Source organism: Jaculus jaculus, chromosome 1, assembly GCF_020740685.1.
Source record: "Jaculus jaculus isolate mJacJac1 chromosome 1, mJacJac1.mat.Y.cur, whole genome shotgun sequence".
Taxonomy (NCBI): domain Eukaryota; kingdom Metazoa; phylum Chordata; class Mammalia; order Rodentia; family Dipodidae; genus Jaculus; species Jaculus jaculus.
The window spans coordinates 149,967,503-149,982,832 of NC_059102.1; the positions used below are offsets into that span (position 1 = coordinate 149,967,503).

Genomic DNA, 15,330 nt, shown 5'->3' on the forward strand with positions numbered 1-15,330 from the left:
CCATGAGCCGGGCGTGGTGGCGTGCACACCTTTAATCCCAGCACTTGGGAGGCAGAGGTAGGAGGATCGCCATAGAGTTCAAGGCCACCCTGAGACGACAGAATGAATTCCAGGTTAGCCTGAACTAGAATGAGACCCTATCTCAAAAACACAAACAAGAAAAAAAAAGAAAGAAAGAAAAAGAAATTCAGACCATAGCAATTTTTTAATAGAAAGTCAAATCATTCACACCTTTCCCATACACATTTATAGTGTGAAATTCAAAAAGCAGGGCAGTGAGATCTGTTTGTACCTTTACAACTGGGCACTTGTCAAGGACTGGGCGGGGGGGGGGGGCTCTGGTTCTTGCCATGTCGACATGAGGAGGGGCATCCACACCCCTTAGTCACAGATGGATGGCCTATTGACATTGTAACTAGGGTGGAAGTTCAAGCGGTCACAGTGGGTGATGTAGTTATCAGGGCCTGTCACCACGCTTCTCTCCATGAAGACATTGAATGTATTGTTCCGGAACATTCCAGTAGCTGAAAGTTGTCTGGAAAATTTATTTGAATGTGGATAAAATACTTTCTGGAAGTGGAAAGAAACACTAGGGTTAATGATGCATGATGATACCTGAGCAATCAGTAGGATGTGTTGAAGGAAGAATAAGAATTTGTGAGAAAATACAGTCTCTGGGCTGGAGCGAAAGCTCAGCGGTTAAGGTACTTGCCTATGAAGTCTAAGAACCTCAGTTTGACTCCCCCAGTACCCATGTAAAGCCTGATGCACAAAGTGGCACGTGCATCTGGAGTTTGTTTGCAGTGACTGGAGGCCCTCTCCGCCCCTCCCCCTTCTTTCCTTGCAAATAAGGAGAACTTTTTTAAAAGCCAAGAAGGAGAGAAAAGAGGGGGACCAGCTGGAGCCCATGATTTCTCTCAAGGGCACCCTCCCAATGGCCTGAAGACCTCTACTGATGCCCTACTTCCCAGTAGTACATCCTTGGGAACACATTGATCTTTGGGTCACTGATCTAAGCCACAGCACAGGGTTTCAGTCCTGACTGTGACTGAGATCGTATGGAGAGAGTTTGTAAAGGCTTCAGAGCCTGCACCACCAGTATGGCAGACTGGAGAGCTCTTGCTAAGGGGATGGTGAGGCCTCCATGGGTGCAAGACCCCAGGGTGGGAATCATTCCAGCCAGACAGCAACATTAAGTGACACGCAGACATCTCATGTGTGCAACCTTACCTCTGTAGGCATTACCACAGAGAGGTGACCCGGCCACCCCGTATCAAAGTCACCTGACGTCTGTCTCTTTAGCAGGAGAACTGTGTGTGGACAGAAATGCTTCAGTACACATGTTTTTCTTGTTGCCTTTTGCATGTGTGTGATATGTATGGTGGGGCATGTGTGTGATGTGGTGTGTGTGCAGATGCATGCACCCAGGCACAGGCGTACAGAGGCTACAGAAGAACATTGATCTATCACTTCACTGTTTCCATGAGATAGTCTCTCACTGAACCCGAAGCTACTGTTTTGGTTTGCTTTGGGAGGTGGCAAGATTGGCAAGCCCCAGTGATTCTCTGGTCTCTACTCCCCAAAAGACTGGGGTTACAGGTGTGTGGGGCCACACCCAGCTGTTTTCATGAGTGCTGGGGACATCAGACTTTGCAAACCAGTGTCTTAACTGCCGAGCCATCTCTCCAGCCTCTAGTGCGCCTTTTAAAGACCTCTTTTAAAAGATGTTTGAGGGCTGGAGAGATGGCTTAGCGGTTAAGCACTTGCCTGTGAAGCCTAAGGACCCCGGTTCGAGGCTCGATTCCCCAGGACCCATGTTAGCCAGATGCACAAGGGGGCGCATGCATCTGGAGTTTGTTCGCAGTGCCTGGAGGCCCTGGTGCGCGCGCGCTCTCTCCCTCTCTCTCTCTCTCACTCTGAAATAAATAAATAAAAATGAACAAAAAATTTTAAAAAAAGATGTTTGAAAAATAAAAAAAAAATTAAAAAGAGGGGGAAAAAAAGATGTTTGAGGGCTAGAGAGATGGCTCGGCAGTTAAGGCACTTGCCTGCAAAGCCAAAGGACCCAGGTTCGATTCTCCAGGACCCACATAAACCCCATGCACAAGGTGGCGCATGCATCTGGAATTTGTTTGCAGTGGCAGAAGGCCCTGGTGCTCCCATTCTCTCCTTCTCTCCCCCCTCCCTCCCTCCCTTCCTTCCTCTTTCTTTATGTATGAAATAAGTAAATAAGTAATTTTTAAGAGATGCTTGGGGGCTGGAGAGACAGCTCGTCAGTTAAGTGCACCTCCCGCACAAGCATGAGGACGTGAGGAGGTCTGAGGCCACCCCAGCTCAAATCTGTGCAACCCACACAAACAGCTGCGCGTGGCCACACGTCCGCAACCCCAGTCCTGTGGGCAGCAGAGAGCAGCGGACTTCACGGGCTCACAAAGGGCATGCTCCAGAATCGGTAAGGGACACCATCACCGAGAGACACAGGCGGGCGAGTGATGGAAGGGACAGCTCGGGCGACACCGCATGGGAGCCGCAGGAGCACACGCGTGCACACGTCACACACACAAAGACGTCTGAGTTCTACGAAGCACAGACAGTTCCCAGACCCCACCCCAACAGACACTGTGCCCCTCTGTCAGCACCAGGCGCTACAGGCGTATCAGCTACACCAAAGCCAAAGCTGACCCTTGCTAGTCAGTCACCAATGTCACCATGCACTTAGGCCCCTCAGAGGTGCACATTCTGTGCTTTTTTTTTTTTTTTTTTTTTTTTTGGTTTTTCGAGGTAGGGTCTCACTCTAGCCCAGGCTGACCTGGAATTCACTATGGAGTCTCAGGGGTAGCCTTGAACTCATGGCGATCCTCCTACCTCTGCCTCCTGAGTGCGCCACCATGCCGGGCCTATTCTGTGCATTTGGGCAAATGCATAATGACAAATGCTGCTATTGCCGTGCTGTAAAGAGCCTCCCTCCTGGGCACTCATGAAAGACCTAAATCATCTTTATTTTCAGGTCCCAACGGGAAGGTATTTGTCAACAGCTGCTCATGAAGCCCAGCACCGGCACCCTCCTAGGACCCTGGCTCTGGCCCTGGGACACAAAGTGTGTCTCGTAATGTGAAATGGATTCTGGGGAATACAAGGCTTTGTTTATTTGCCTCAGAGCTGTGTGCCTTGGTGATGGTGTTGTGTGCCTGTGTGAAGGTCGTGTGCACGTGTGAAGGGGTGTGTAAACATGTATATGTTAAGGTGTGGATGCCCGTGTGATGGTTCAAACGCTTTTCTCTTTGGCACATTTATCTCCTAAATGCATTCTATCATCTCTCTATCTACCTTGTTCCAACGTGACTTCAAGTGCCCCGTCTTTGTGATGCTGGAATTCAGGGGTCCCCCAACGTCCTCAGAGCCTCCTCTTCTAGAGACAACCATCACACCCTCACACAGCAGGCTGGCACTTACCGGCATTTCATGCACAGTGGGTGCTCTGCTTCCGTAAGTTTGGTTACTGGTCCTATATATGGACACAACCTCCTTGGTCCTGCAAAGGAGAAATACACCCAGTTTCCCCACTCCTTTAATCCCTCAGCCAAGCTGCAGCTTTAAAGTACTTGATTGGGGCTGGAGGGCTGGCTTAGCTGTTAAGGTGTTTGCCTGCAAAGCCAAAGGACCCAGGTTTGATTCCTCAGGACCTACATTAGCCAGATACACAAGGGGGGCCATGCATCTGGAGTTTGTTTGCAGTGGCTGGAGGCCCTGGTGCACCCATTCTCTCTCTCTCTCCCTCTTTCACTGTTAAATAAATTAATTAAAATATTTTAAAGTACTTGATTGCCAGGTGGCTCTGTGGAGCAATGGATAGCACATTGGACTTCTAGTTCATAAAGTGCATGATTGATAAAGCTTTGCTACCCCAAAGAGAATGGCATGCCCAGCAGACTATCCTATTAGGCTTGCCTCCCTTTGCCTCGTCGGCTGCCCACGGACCCCAAGGCAAATCTCTACAGAGCACCCAGCCAGCAGACGCTATCCCAGCCCTGGCAGGACCTTGGCACACAGTCATCGCCAGGGTAGGTTAACTATCTTGGGAATGGCAGCTCAGCTTCCAAACCCTGCCACCCAGAGGTCCCTCCACTCCTGGGGCCTGACTTCTGTCCAATGGAGATGAAGAAAGAAAGATGACTCTGGTCTGTAATTCTGCCACTACTGGCCAAATGTCAGCTGTGCTTCAAACTAGGAGGCTTTAGCCAGCTGACTCCCATGCTGCAGTACTCTCCTATGGGGACCTCAAATACCAAGACCCTGGGCTTCAGGACTGGGGCCGGGGAGACTAAAAGGCAGAGAGCATCATGCTGGACACGGTGGCTCACGCCTTTAATCCCAGCACTTGGGAGGCAAAGGTAGGAGGATCACCATGAGTTCAAGGCCACCCTGAGACTACACAGTGAATTCCAGGTCAGCCTGGGCTAGAGCGAGACCCTGCCTCAATAAATTAAATAAATAAATAAAGGCAGAGCGCAGAGAGATGCAGGCACCTTCTCTCTTGCTTCCTCTAGCAGGCCAGGCTCACAGCCAGCAGAGGAGTCTGAGAGGGAGGAGACACACTCTGATCCGACCACAAGTGGGCTCTGTGATTTCCAGAGGGACTTCATGGTGGCAGGCACATTGTTGTCCAAGGAGCTCTCACACGCAGGGCCAGCTGGGATAGGAGGTGGCCCACTGCCAGGAAGAGGCCACCTCCCCTGACCACCCCATCTTCCTCACCTATAGCCTTGAAACCACCCGGGGTTGTTGAACCTGACAGGCAGCTGCTCGCTCACGCGGTAGTAATCGCTGGTCTTCTCCGGGGCAGCCTCGGCCTTGGGCTCCACAGGCTCCGCACACTCCTGGGGGTTTTCCTGGGACATTTGTCCTTCAGGGGAAACTGGCTCAGTACAGAGGCAGGAGTCCTGTTGCTAAGCGACAGCGTCTCCTGATAGGGAGGGGTACTGTCCTTAAAGGCGCAGCAACTAGGTTCTGTGGGCATGTCTAGAACCTTCCGTAGGGCGAATCCAACAAAGGGCTGAGTAGGTCCCCGAAGGTGAGAAATTCCATTCTACAGCTGTCAGCTGTCGTGCGGAATGGCAGAAGATATGGCTCAGTGCTTAAAGGCAACTGCTTGCAAAGCCTGGAGGCCCTGGTTCGATTACCCAGCTTTCACAAAAAGCCACTTGCGCGAAGTGGCACATGCATTCGGAGCTTGTTTACAGTGGCAAGAGGCCTAAGCTTGCCATTCTCTCTCTGCTCGTAAAGAAATAAAACATGTTTTTTATAAAAATAGAACTGTGAAGCCGGGTGTGGTGATGCACACCTTTAATCCTGGCACTCAGGAGGCAGAGGTAGGTAGATTGCTGTGAGTTCGAACCCACCCTAAGACTACATAGTTAATTCCAGGTCAGCCTGGACTAGAGTGAGACCCTACCTCAAAAACAAAAAATAGAACTGTGGGATGGAAGGAGCCCCAAGCTCCTCACAGCTGCTCCAGGATAGCCCCCGGGACATATTTCAGGTACTATTGGAAACATCTGGATATTTTTCAAAAATGTTGGAGGAGAGCGAGAAATTGCAGAAGACACTAGGAAATGGAAAAAATATCCCTTGTTCTTGAATCAGAAGAATCAATATTGTGAAAATGGCAATCTTACCAAAAGCAATCTACACATTTAATGCAATCCCCATCAAAATTCCAACAGCATTCTTCACAGAAATAGAAAAAAAAATCCAAAAATTCATTTGGAATCACAAAAACCTCAAATATCTAAAATAATACTGAGCAACAAATTTAAGGCCAGTGGTATTACCACACCTGATTTTAACCTATACTACAGAGCCATAGTAATAAAAACAGCATGGTACTAGCACAAAAGCAGACATGTAGATCAATGGAACAGAATAGAGGACCCAGATTTAAGTCCAGGTAGCTATAGCCACCTGATATTCAATGAAAATGCCAAAAATACTCATTGGAGAAAAGATAGCTTCTTCAGCAAATGGTGCTGGGAACATTGGATATGTATCTGTAGAAGGATGAAAATAGATCCTTCTCTCCATGCACAAGAATTAAATCCAAATGGATTAAAGACCTTAACATCAAACCAGAAACTCTGAAACTGCTAGAGGAAAAAGTAAGGGAAACCCTTCAACTTATTGGTCTTGGCAAAGACTTTCTGAATATAACTCCATTTGCTCAGTCAATAAAACCACAGATTAACTAATGAGACCTCATGAAATTACAAAGATTTTGTACAGCAAAGGACACTGAGAATAAAGCAAAGAGGCAACCTGCAGAATGGGAAAAAATCTTTGCCAGCTATACATCTGGTAGAGGATTAATATGTAGGATAGACAAATAACTCAAAATATTAAATAATAAGAAATTAAACAAGTCAATTAAAATGGGCTATGGAACTAAATAGAGAGTTCTCAAAAGAAGAAATATGGATGGCATATAAGCATCTAAAAAAATGTTCTACATCCCTAGTCATCAGGGACATGCAGATTAAAACTACATTGAGATTCCATCTCACTCCTGTCACGACAGATTGGCTACCATCATGAAAACAAATGACCATAAATTCTGGCGAGGATGTGGAAAAAGAGGAACCCTTAACACTGTTGGTGGAAATGCAATCTGGCCCAGGCATTGTGGAAATTAGTGTGGAGGTTCCTGAGACAGCTAAAAATAGATCTACCATATGACCCAGCTATAGCACTACTAGGCATATATCCTAAAGACTTGTCCCATTACCTTAGATAAACTTGCTCAACCATGTTTATTGCTGCTCAATTCACAATAGCTGGGAAATGGAACCAGCCTAGATGTCCCTCAACTGATGAGTGGATAATGAAGATGTGGCACATTTATACAATGGAGTTCTACTCACCAGTAAAGAAAAATGAAGTTATGAGATTTGTAGGAAAATGGATGGATCTGGAAAGGATTGTACTAAGTGAAGTAACTGAGGCCCAGAAAGCCAAGTGTCACATGTTCTCTCTCATACGTGGACCCTAGCTACAGATGATTGGACTTCTGTGTGAGGAAAAAACTCAGTAACAAAGGCCAGTAAGCTAGAAAGGAGATATAAAGGGAAGAGAAAGGAAGGGAGGAGGTACTTAATAGGACGGTATTGTATATATATGTAAGTAGAAGAACAGATTAATGGGGGTGAAAAGGCCTAAGTGAGGTCAGGGGAAGAGATTGAGTAGTAAGGAAAGGTGGAGGGAGGGCTAATCAAAATCTAAGAAGCTATAAGTAAATCATATGGAAACCTACTTTTTTGGACAATGGAACACTCAGGAGCTGTAGATTGTTACTAAAAAATATTCAGTGCCAGGGATGGGATACCATCTGGTGAGTTGTTGGCCAGGGAGGTCCCTGATGCCCTAAAACATTATAGGCCACTGCCAAGGCCCTTGATTTCCCACTAGGAATAGAAGGTAAGACCCTGTTGCTGAAGACTCCACATACTTGGGCTATAAGGCCACTGAGAAATCCTGCTGGAACCGAGCTGATAACCTCCTCCATGTAGACCAGCTGACAGAAAGCTGGAAGAAGCCATTCTGCATGCAGTTCAATGGGAGAGAGAGAAATCACCAGTGAAGATACTCAACAGTGGACACTGCAAGCCTTATATTTGGCCAGCCAGGCCAAATGAGCCAACAGGTGCAATAGTGGCACATTTGTCATGTTGGAAACCAGCTGCCCTCTAATTGGACTGGAGACCCACTCCATGGGAGGGAATACATCCCTGATACTGAAAACCTACAACTGGGGTAGGCATGAGCCCTAGGGGTGTAACATCTGCTGCTGTCTGGCTAAATGTATATACTATGCTCATCAAACTGCCCAGTAAGCACTTCTCTTAATGGTCATACCCTTTTATTGCTACTCTCTCTTTTGGTAGAGAACCTTCTCTTTTCAGATGGCAGTGACCTTGGGATGACTCAGAAGGCATCATGGTGCTGGGAAGAAGTGACAGAAATGCTCAGCACTGCAATATCTCTATCATACCTTCCAAGGCTCAGGGTCTATTGCGGAAGAGGTGGCGGAAAGACTGTAAGAGCCAAAAGAACGGTACTTACAAGATGCTCCTCCAGACACAAAATGGCCTGAATATCCATGACCTCACAGTGCCTGACACTACCTACACAAGACCATCATCATAAGAAGAGGAAAAGATCATGATATCAAAATAAAAGAGCGACTGATTGAGAGGAGGAGGGGATATGATGGAGAATGGAGTTTCAAAGAGTAAAGTTGGGGGAGGGATGGACTTACCATGGGATATTGTTTATAATCATGAAAGTTGCTAATAAAAAAATAATTAAATTTTTTAAAATTTTAAAAAATGTTGGAGGAGGGCTGGCAAGATGGCATAGTGATTAAGGCACTTGCTGGCAAAGGTAAAAAACTCAGGTTCAAGTCCCCTGTACCCACATAAAGCCAGATGCATAAGGTGGTGCATTAGTCCAGAGTTCATTTGCAGTGGCTAGAGGCCTTGGCACCCCATTCTCATTATCTATCTTCCTACCTACCAACCAACCTCTTCCTCTCTTAAATTATATTTATTTATTTATTTATTTTACAGAATGTTGGAGGGGACTGGAGTGATGGCTTAGCAGTTAAGGCGCCTGCCTGTGAAGCCTAAGGATCCAGGTTCAATTCTGCAGGACCCACATATGCCAGATGCACAAGGTGATGCATGCATCTGGAGTTGGTATGCAGTGGCTAGAGTCCCTGGCATGCCCATTCTCTCTCTCTCCCTCTCTCTAAAAAATAAATAAAAATAAAATATTTATTTGTAATGTTGGAGGAAGCAGATCCGAGACAAGTGGAACCCAAAGTCCCCCGAACTTCACCAGCAAATGGCTTACCGTGCAACCCAGAGATGTTCTTTGACCCTGGGTCGCCTCATTCCCCCCACTAAACGTAGGGTATCCTCCCAATTTTTGAAATACTTTTGAAACATTATAAACAATCTTCAACAGCCAGGCGTGGTGGTGGCTCACGCTATAATAACGAGACTGAGGCAAGTGGATTTCCATAAACTGACCTACATCGTGAGTTCAGGACGTCCTGGGTTACAGACGCTGTATCGAACAAACAAACAAAGGATCTTGGGCAGCATAAGCACAAACTCCCATCCGGGTGGAGCGCCCTCCTGGCTACACCAGCCCAGCGTCTTCCAACGAGGCCAGCCCCCGGCAGAGGGCGCGCTAGAGCGGGAGGAGCAGGGCGCAGTCCTCCGGCCTGCAGGCGGCGCTGCAACCCGCGCGCACAGCGGCGGCGGAGACGGAGACGCTCTGCCTGGCCGGAGGAGTCGCCGCGGTGTCCGCGTCCACGCGCCCGCCATGGCGCCCTTCGCGTCCGTGCTTCCCCGGCTACTGTGTGCCGGTGAGCGTCGCAGTCTGGGAGAGGAGGGATGTGGGCGCGAGAAGGGCGCGGTGCCAAGGCTCTCTCTTTCTGTCCGCAGGTGTCCGGCCCAGTTTCCTGCACAAGGCGGCCCCAGGCCCGGCTCTGCAGAGCCGGAGAACGCTGGGGAGAGCTCCGGCCCCCGAGGTCAGCGAGCCCGAGGACCGCGATGGTAAAAGCGGGGACTGAGGCCAGGCTGGGGTGCGACCCGGATCGGGGAGGAGTGGTCGCTGCACCGGGTCACAGACCCCCCCACAGGCTTCTTGCAGCTGTCACCCCGAGCTCTTCAAGCCGGGCTCAGGCCAGCCATTCTCCGGAAGTAGCCCCCAGACCCTGAAATCAGCAAGCTTGGGTCTCTCCGCCTTGCCGGACTCAAGGCTGGGCATCTGAGCCCAAGTGTCCAAGGCTTGATGGCTGGGAAGGCCAATGAAACCCCTGATGCTTTCTGCTTTTTTTTTTAATTTTTTTAAATTTTTATTTATTTATTTGGCAGAGAGAAAGAGGGGGAGAGAGAATGGGCGCGCCAGGGTCTCTAGCCACTGCAAACTAACTCCAGACGCGTGCACCATCTTATGCATCTGGCTAACGTGGGTCCTGATGCTATGCCCAGTTTTCGGCATCCCCAGTGACCACCAAGGAGAACCAAACACGTATGCAAAACCAAGGACCTTTATTTCGGGCTTAAGCTCGGACTCTTGACTTGCACCAGCAGCAGTGGGGGCGGGGCAGGATTTTTATAGGGATTTGAACAAAGAAGTAGGGGAATGGTTACACGATTGGTAGATTTAAGCAGTATCTGCACTTGTATTCTGATAGGCTTAGCATGCTGGTGGGCAGGGGCTATTCAAGCAGATTAGGTAACCTTTATTGTGATTGACTATGTGTTTCAGGAACTTAAGCAACTTGTGACCATAGAAATATATGGCATAAGCAATTTGTGGTCTTTTTTTCAGTAACTCTTAAATTCTTATTTAAACCCCGGGAAACAGAAACTTAGGCCTACTGTCACTCTGAAGCCTGTCGTGGCATCCCTCTGGTTACTGAGTCCTTCACTGGGGAATCAAACCTAGGTCCTTTGGCTTTGCAAGCAAATGCCTTAACCTCTAAGCCATCTCTTCAGCCCTTTTATTTGTTTGTTTGTTTTTTCGAGGTAGGGTCTTGCTCTAGCCCAGGCTGACCTGGAATTCACTATGTAGTCTCAGGGTGGCCTCGAACTCACAGTTGATCCTCCTACCTCTGCCTCCCAGAGTGCTGAGATTAAAGGCGCGCACCACCACGCCCGGCTGCTCTCTCCTTTTCATTCCATAAACACCAAGGGAAAGGGTGGACCAGGTTTTCACCACACAAGTCCCCCATCTGACCTCTGTTGCAGGCCTTCAGTGCTCAGTAAAAGGTCTCTATGGCTTCCAGATTTTTGAGGCCCCCCTCTCCCAGGAGACTGGTGGGTGGTGGAAGACCATACAGCTTCCTCCTCTCCTCTCTACCCAGATCTCCAGAGCAAACTCCTGGAATTGCCACTCCAGCAGCCTGATTTCTTCAACATCAAGGAGCTGTTTTCCATGAAGACCCTCTTCGATGCCCGCGTGCACTTGGGACATAAAGCTGGTTGTCGGCACAGGTATCCCATAACACAGGCGCTGTGGGCAGAACTGGTGGGAGGCGGGGCTAGGGCATTAGCAAGAACACCAGGCACAGTGCCCATCAGCACCATTCACAAAGATGGGGAAAGTGGGCTGGAGAGATAACTTAGCAGTTTAAGGTGTTTTCCTGCAAAGGGGGGTTTGATTTCCCCAGTACCCTGGTAAAGCTGATGTACAAGGTGGCACATGCTTCTGGAGCTCATCTGCAGTGGCTAGAGGCCCTGGCATAGCCATTCCCTGTCTTTTTCCTCTATTTCTGTCAAATAAATAAGGAATTTTTTAAAGTGGGAAAAGGGAAGGCAGCCTGTTGCAGTCCGGTTCACATTGCTGGTAGAAATCACCCAACCAAGAGCAGCTTCTGGAAAAAAGAGATTTATTTTGGCTTACAGGCTCGAGGGGAAGCTCCACGATGGCAGGGGAGATTGATGGCATGAGCAGAGGGTGGACATCACCCCCTAGCCAACATAAGGTGGACCACAGCAACAGGAGGGTGTGCCAAACACTGGCATGGGGAAACTGGCTATAAAGCCCATTAGCCCGCCCCCAACAATACACTCCCTCCAGGAGGCATTAATTCCCAAATCTCCATCAGCTGGGGAGCTAGCATTCACAACACCTAAGTTTATGGGGGACACCTGAATCAAACCACCACAGAGCCCTAGGAGACATCAAGAATTTGGGCCTGCTGAGGTTCGGCCACCCTGCTGGAGAGGTCACACAATAGAGTAACAGAAGTAGCTGCTTAGAACAGCTCTATGCAGAGTGCCCCATTGGAGTTCATGGTTTTTTGGTTTTGTTTTATTTTGGGGGAAAAAAAAAAAAAGACATAGTTGCGCCAGGGCTTCTTGCCACTGCAAATGAACTCCTGATGCCAGCCCCACTTTGTGTCTGGCTTTCCAGTGGAATTGAACCCAGATTGGCAGGCTTTGCAAGCAAGCACCCTTAACCACTGAGCCATCACTCCAGCCTGAGTTCATGTTGAGCATGCAGTCAGTCTTGGGTTCCCCACAGAAAGCAGGAGACGGTGGAACGAGTTGAGCCACACACCCAGGGCTAGCTGCCCATCTCTGAAGCCCTGTTTCCCAAGCCTGTTATTCAATGGACAGGGCCTTTAACTGTCTGTAGGAAGTGAGTATAAGTCTTGCTCCCCCAGCCTGCCATGCCCCCCAACACACACAGGAACTTGGAGTAGCTGGTGGGTATCTTGAACAAGAAAGGAGCCAACCAGGTTGACCCCATGAGCACTGGTCAAACTCACCTTGGGGTTTATGGCAGGTTTATGGAGCCATACATCTTCGGGTGCCGCCTGGACCAAGATATCATCGACCTGGAGCAGACAGTCAGACACCTCCAGCTGGCCTTGAACTTCACTGCACACGTGGCCTACCGCAAAGGCATCATCCTGTTTGTGAGCCGCAACCGGCAGTTCACTCACCTGATTGAGAACACGGCCCGGGACTGTGGCGAATATGCTCATACTCGCTACTTCAAGGGTGGCCTGCTGACCAACGCGCCACTCCTCTTTGGACCCACAGTACGCCTGCCAGACCTTATCATCTTCCTTCATACTCTCAACAACGTCTTCGAGCCCCACGTGGCAGTGAGGGATGCAGCCAAGATGAACATCCCCACGGTTGGCATCGTGGACACCAACTGCAACCCGTGCCTCATCACCTACCCCATCCCTGGCAACGATGACTCACCCCCTGCCGTTCATCTCTTCTGCAGGCTCTTCCAGATCACCATCAACCGGGCCAAGGAAAAGCGGAGGCAAATGGAGGCTTTATACCGGCTGCAAGGTCCCCAGGGTGCTGAGGGCAGCGGGACAGGCGACACTTCTTCCAGAGCAGACTCGAGCTGCTCCTCTTGATGGGCCACCTTGCTGCTCCTCTACCAGATGGCCCTGGCTCCTGTGTTCACCCCTGTCCTTGGCATTGGGGTCCCTTATTCCCAGGGCCTATGCAGCGGGAGACTGCCTGCCTCTTCTTTGGGGATTCTCACTGCCATGGGGACATGGACCTGAAGAGCCAACAAGACTGCCGCTGCCGAAAGATGGGTTCTGTCTGCCTGAGCAGCCATTGCTTCCACTTCAGCATCAGGCCCGTGCCAGGAGGGCTCAGCTCAGCTCAGCTCGGTTTCTCTCAGTTAAAATGTTTTTGCCTGTAATCCCAGTACTCAAGGTAGAAGCAGAACGATCAGGAGGATAGGGAGGTTTGGGGCCAGCCTGGGATATGTGAGACCTTTTTATTTTCCCCCTGCTCTTCTATTTTGCAAAAGGTGATTTACACCACCAGAAGAGAAGCCACATCAGAGCTGTTTTGTCATGCTGGAACCCCGGGAAAGCTCAGCTGGGACAGGACAGGCAAAAACGGGTGACAGCTTCTGCAGAAATAAAGCCTCCTGTGGGCACAGTGAGACTGGGAGCCAGTTTGTGTTCCTGTGGAGTTTTTCACCAAGCCCGTGAAGCACATTACAAGTGTCCCTACCACAGCTGGTGCCACAGCTTGTGTATGCCAGGGACTGATGGGGTCCTCTTCGGTGGTCAGAGCTGGGGAGACAGCATCCTGGCTTTTGTCCTGCACAAGCTGAGTGTGGACAGAGCACTGAGGAATGGCTGGATAGGTTCACAGCTCTGGGTCTGGAATATAAGCTAGCATCCTTCCAAGCCCCATAGTGTATATTAATGTAACCTTGAATTTCTGATCCTTCTAGCTCTACCTCCCAAGAGTTGGGATTACAGGTGAGCAGCGCCATGCTCAATGTATGCAGTGCTGGGGATCAAACCCAGGGCTCTGCACATGCTAGGCAGGCATTCTCCCAACAGTGCTGTATTCCTAGCCCCGATTCTTGGGATTTTTGCTCCTCCTGGGTACCTAAAAGCCTATTCTCAGAGTTCAGAAGGTACCGGGATGGGCTTAGTAACCAATACAGCTTTCACTCACAAAGCTAAAGTCTGACCTAGAGGAGCCAGCGTGAACAAGGCAGTTGAGGGTCATGCCAGAGCTCCTCTTGGCATGAGCAAGTGAAGTCCCTTAAGCTAGGTTATGTGCCAGAGAACCAGGGCCTGGAAATTAGACCAGCAGGAGTCAAGGAAGTATCCCTGGCAGAACCTTCCAGAACAGAACTGGACTCTTGTACAGATTCTCACCTGTTTTAGATGGAGAGACACTGAAATGGATTCTTAAGTGGAATTCATTTTAAGTATTTACTTGCCAGCAGAGAGAGAGAGAGCAGATGGACTTGCCACAGGGCCTTCCACTGTAAACCAGCTACAGATGTATGTGCCACTTTGTACATCTGGCTTCTTGTGGGTACTGGGGAATTGTACCCAGGCCATCCAGCTTTGCAAGCCTTTTAAACTGCCCAGCCATCTCTCTAGCCCTACTTTATAACTTCTTTGTTGTTTAATTTATTTGAGTGAGAGAGAGAAAAGCAGAGAGTGAATGGGCGTGCCAGGGCCTTCAGCCACTGCAAACGAACTCCAGACACGTGCGCCATTACGCGATTGCGTCACTGTGCATGTGATGTACGTGGGACCTGGAGATTCCAACATGAGTTCTTAGGCTTTGCAAGCAAGCACTTTAACTGCTAAGCCATCTCTCCAGCCCCTACTCTACAACTTTTAATGTGAGGAGTCTCTTGAGATGAGGCCTAAGTACAGGGTGGATGTGACTTGGGTTACTAGTGTTGGGCTGAGAAAAAGCACAGAGTAGGTTACATATGTGAGTATTACTTGGTCTTGATGTCCTGTCTGGGCTGGCAGCTTTTCTTTCTCACTGTACCTGGTTTCAGAAGTAACTGCATTGGGGGTGTGGCTACTTTGTCTCCTTAGGACTACCATCTTAAAGGAAGTGTCTATGACCTAACAGCTTCCAGGAGCCTGTCCAGCCAGGGGACCTCACCCCAAGTGGGACCTTTGCACCAACACAAAACACAGGAGGAATCCAGCCTCTGCTCTGCCGTCAGGCCTCAGGAGGCTGGGGCTGCAGCTCCTTGGAGGCTTGGTGGGAGGACCCCCCACAGACCTCATTCCTTGCCATTTGCAGGATGCCACATGGGTGAGCCTCTGCTTTTCTGTGGGGACTGTAAGACCTTTGTCCTGGTGACCTGTCCACAGGAAAGCTTGTCTAAGCTGGGCTCTTTGAGACAGTGAAGGCTGGGGAGAAAGAGCTAGACAAGAGTCCCTGGCTTCCCATAATAATCTTAGAAGTGACTCTCACTGTTGTCCTGTTTGGTTCAAAGCAAGGT

General features: G+C 49.3%; 2 protein-coding genes across 3 annotated transcripts; one reads left to right on the forward strand and one right to left on the reverse strand.

The window, feature by feature from the left end:
• Positions 1-186: 186 nt before the first annotated feature.
• C1H9orf116 (chromosome 1 C9orf116 homolog) lies at positions 187-4,935 on the reverse strand. 2 transcript variants are annotated; one of them, XM_045141636.1, is made up of 3 exons: positions 4,789-4,935; positions 3,454-3,532; positions 187-570 (listed from the first exon to the last, which is right to left on the reverse strand). In XM_045141636.1, exons 1-3 carry the CDS (start codon positions 4,896-4,898, stop codon positions 382-384), a joined length of 378 nt encoding a protein of 125 aa, XP_044997571.1. In that variant the 5' UTR covers positions 4,899-4,935; the 3' UTR covers positions 187-381. The 2 variants fall into 2 exon arrangements, with proteins under 2 accessions (XP_044997571.1, XP_004654126.1); XM_004654069.2 differs by having other exon boundaries at positions 4,756-4,935.
• Positions 4,936-9,334: 4,399 nt separating this feature from the next.
• Mrps2 (mitochondrial ribosomal protein S2) lies at positions 9,335-13,505 on the forward strand. Its single transcript, XM_045142217.1, has 4 exons — positions 9,335-9,424; positions 9,504-9,614; positions 10,931-11,060; positions 12,358-13,505. The coding sequence occupies exons 1-4, from the start codon at positions 9,382-9,384 to the stop codon at positions 12,950-12,952; spliced, it is 879 nt and encodes a 292-aa protein (XP_044998152.1). The 5' UTR covers positions 9,335-9,381; the 3' UTR covers positions 12,953-13,505.
• Positions 13,506-15,330: the final 1,825 nt, after the last annotated feature.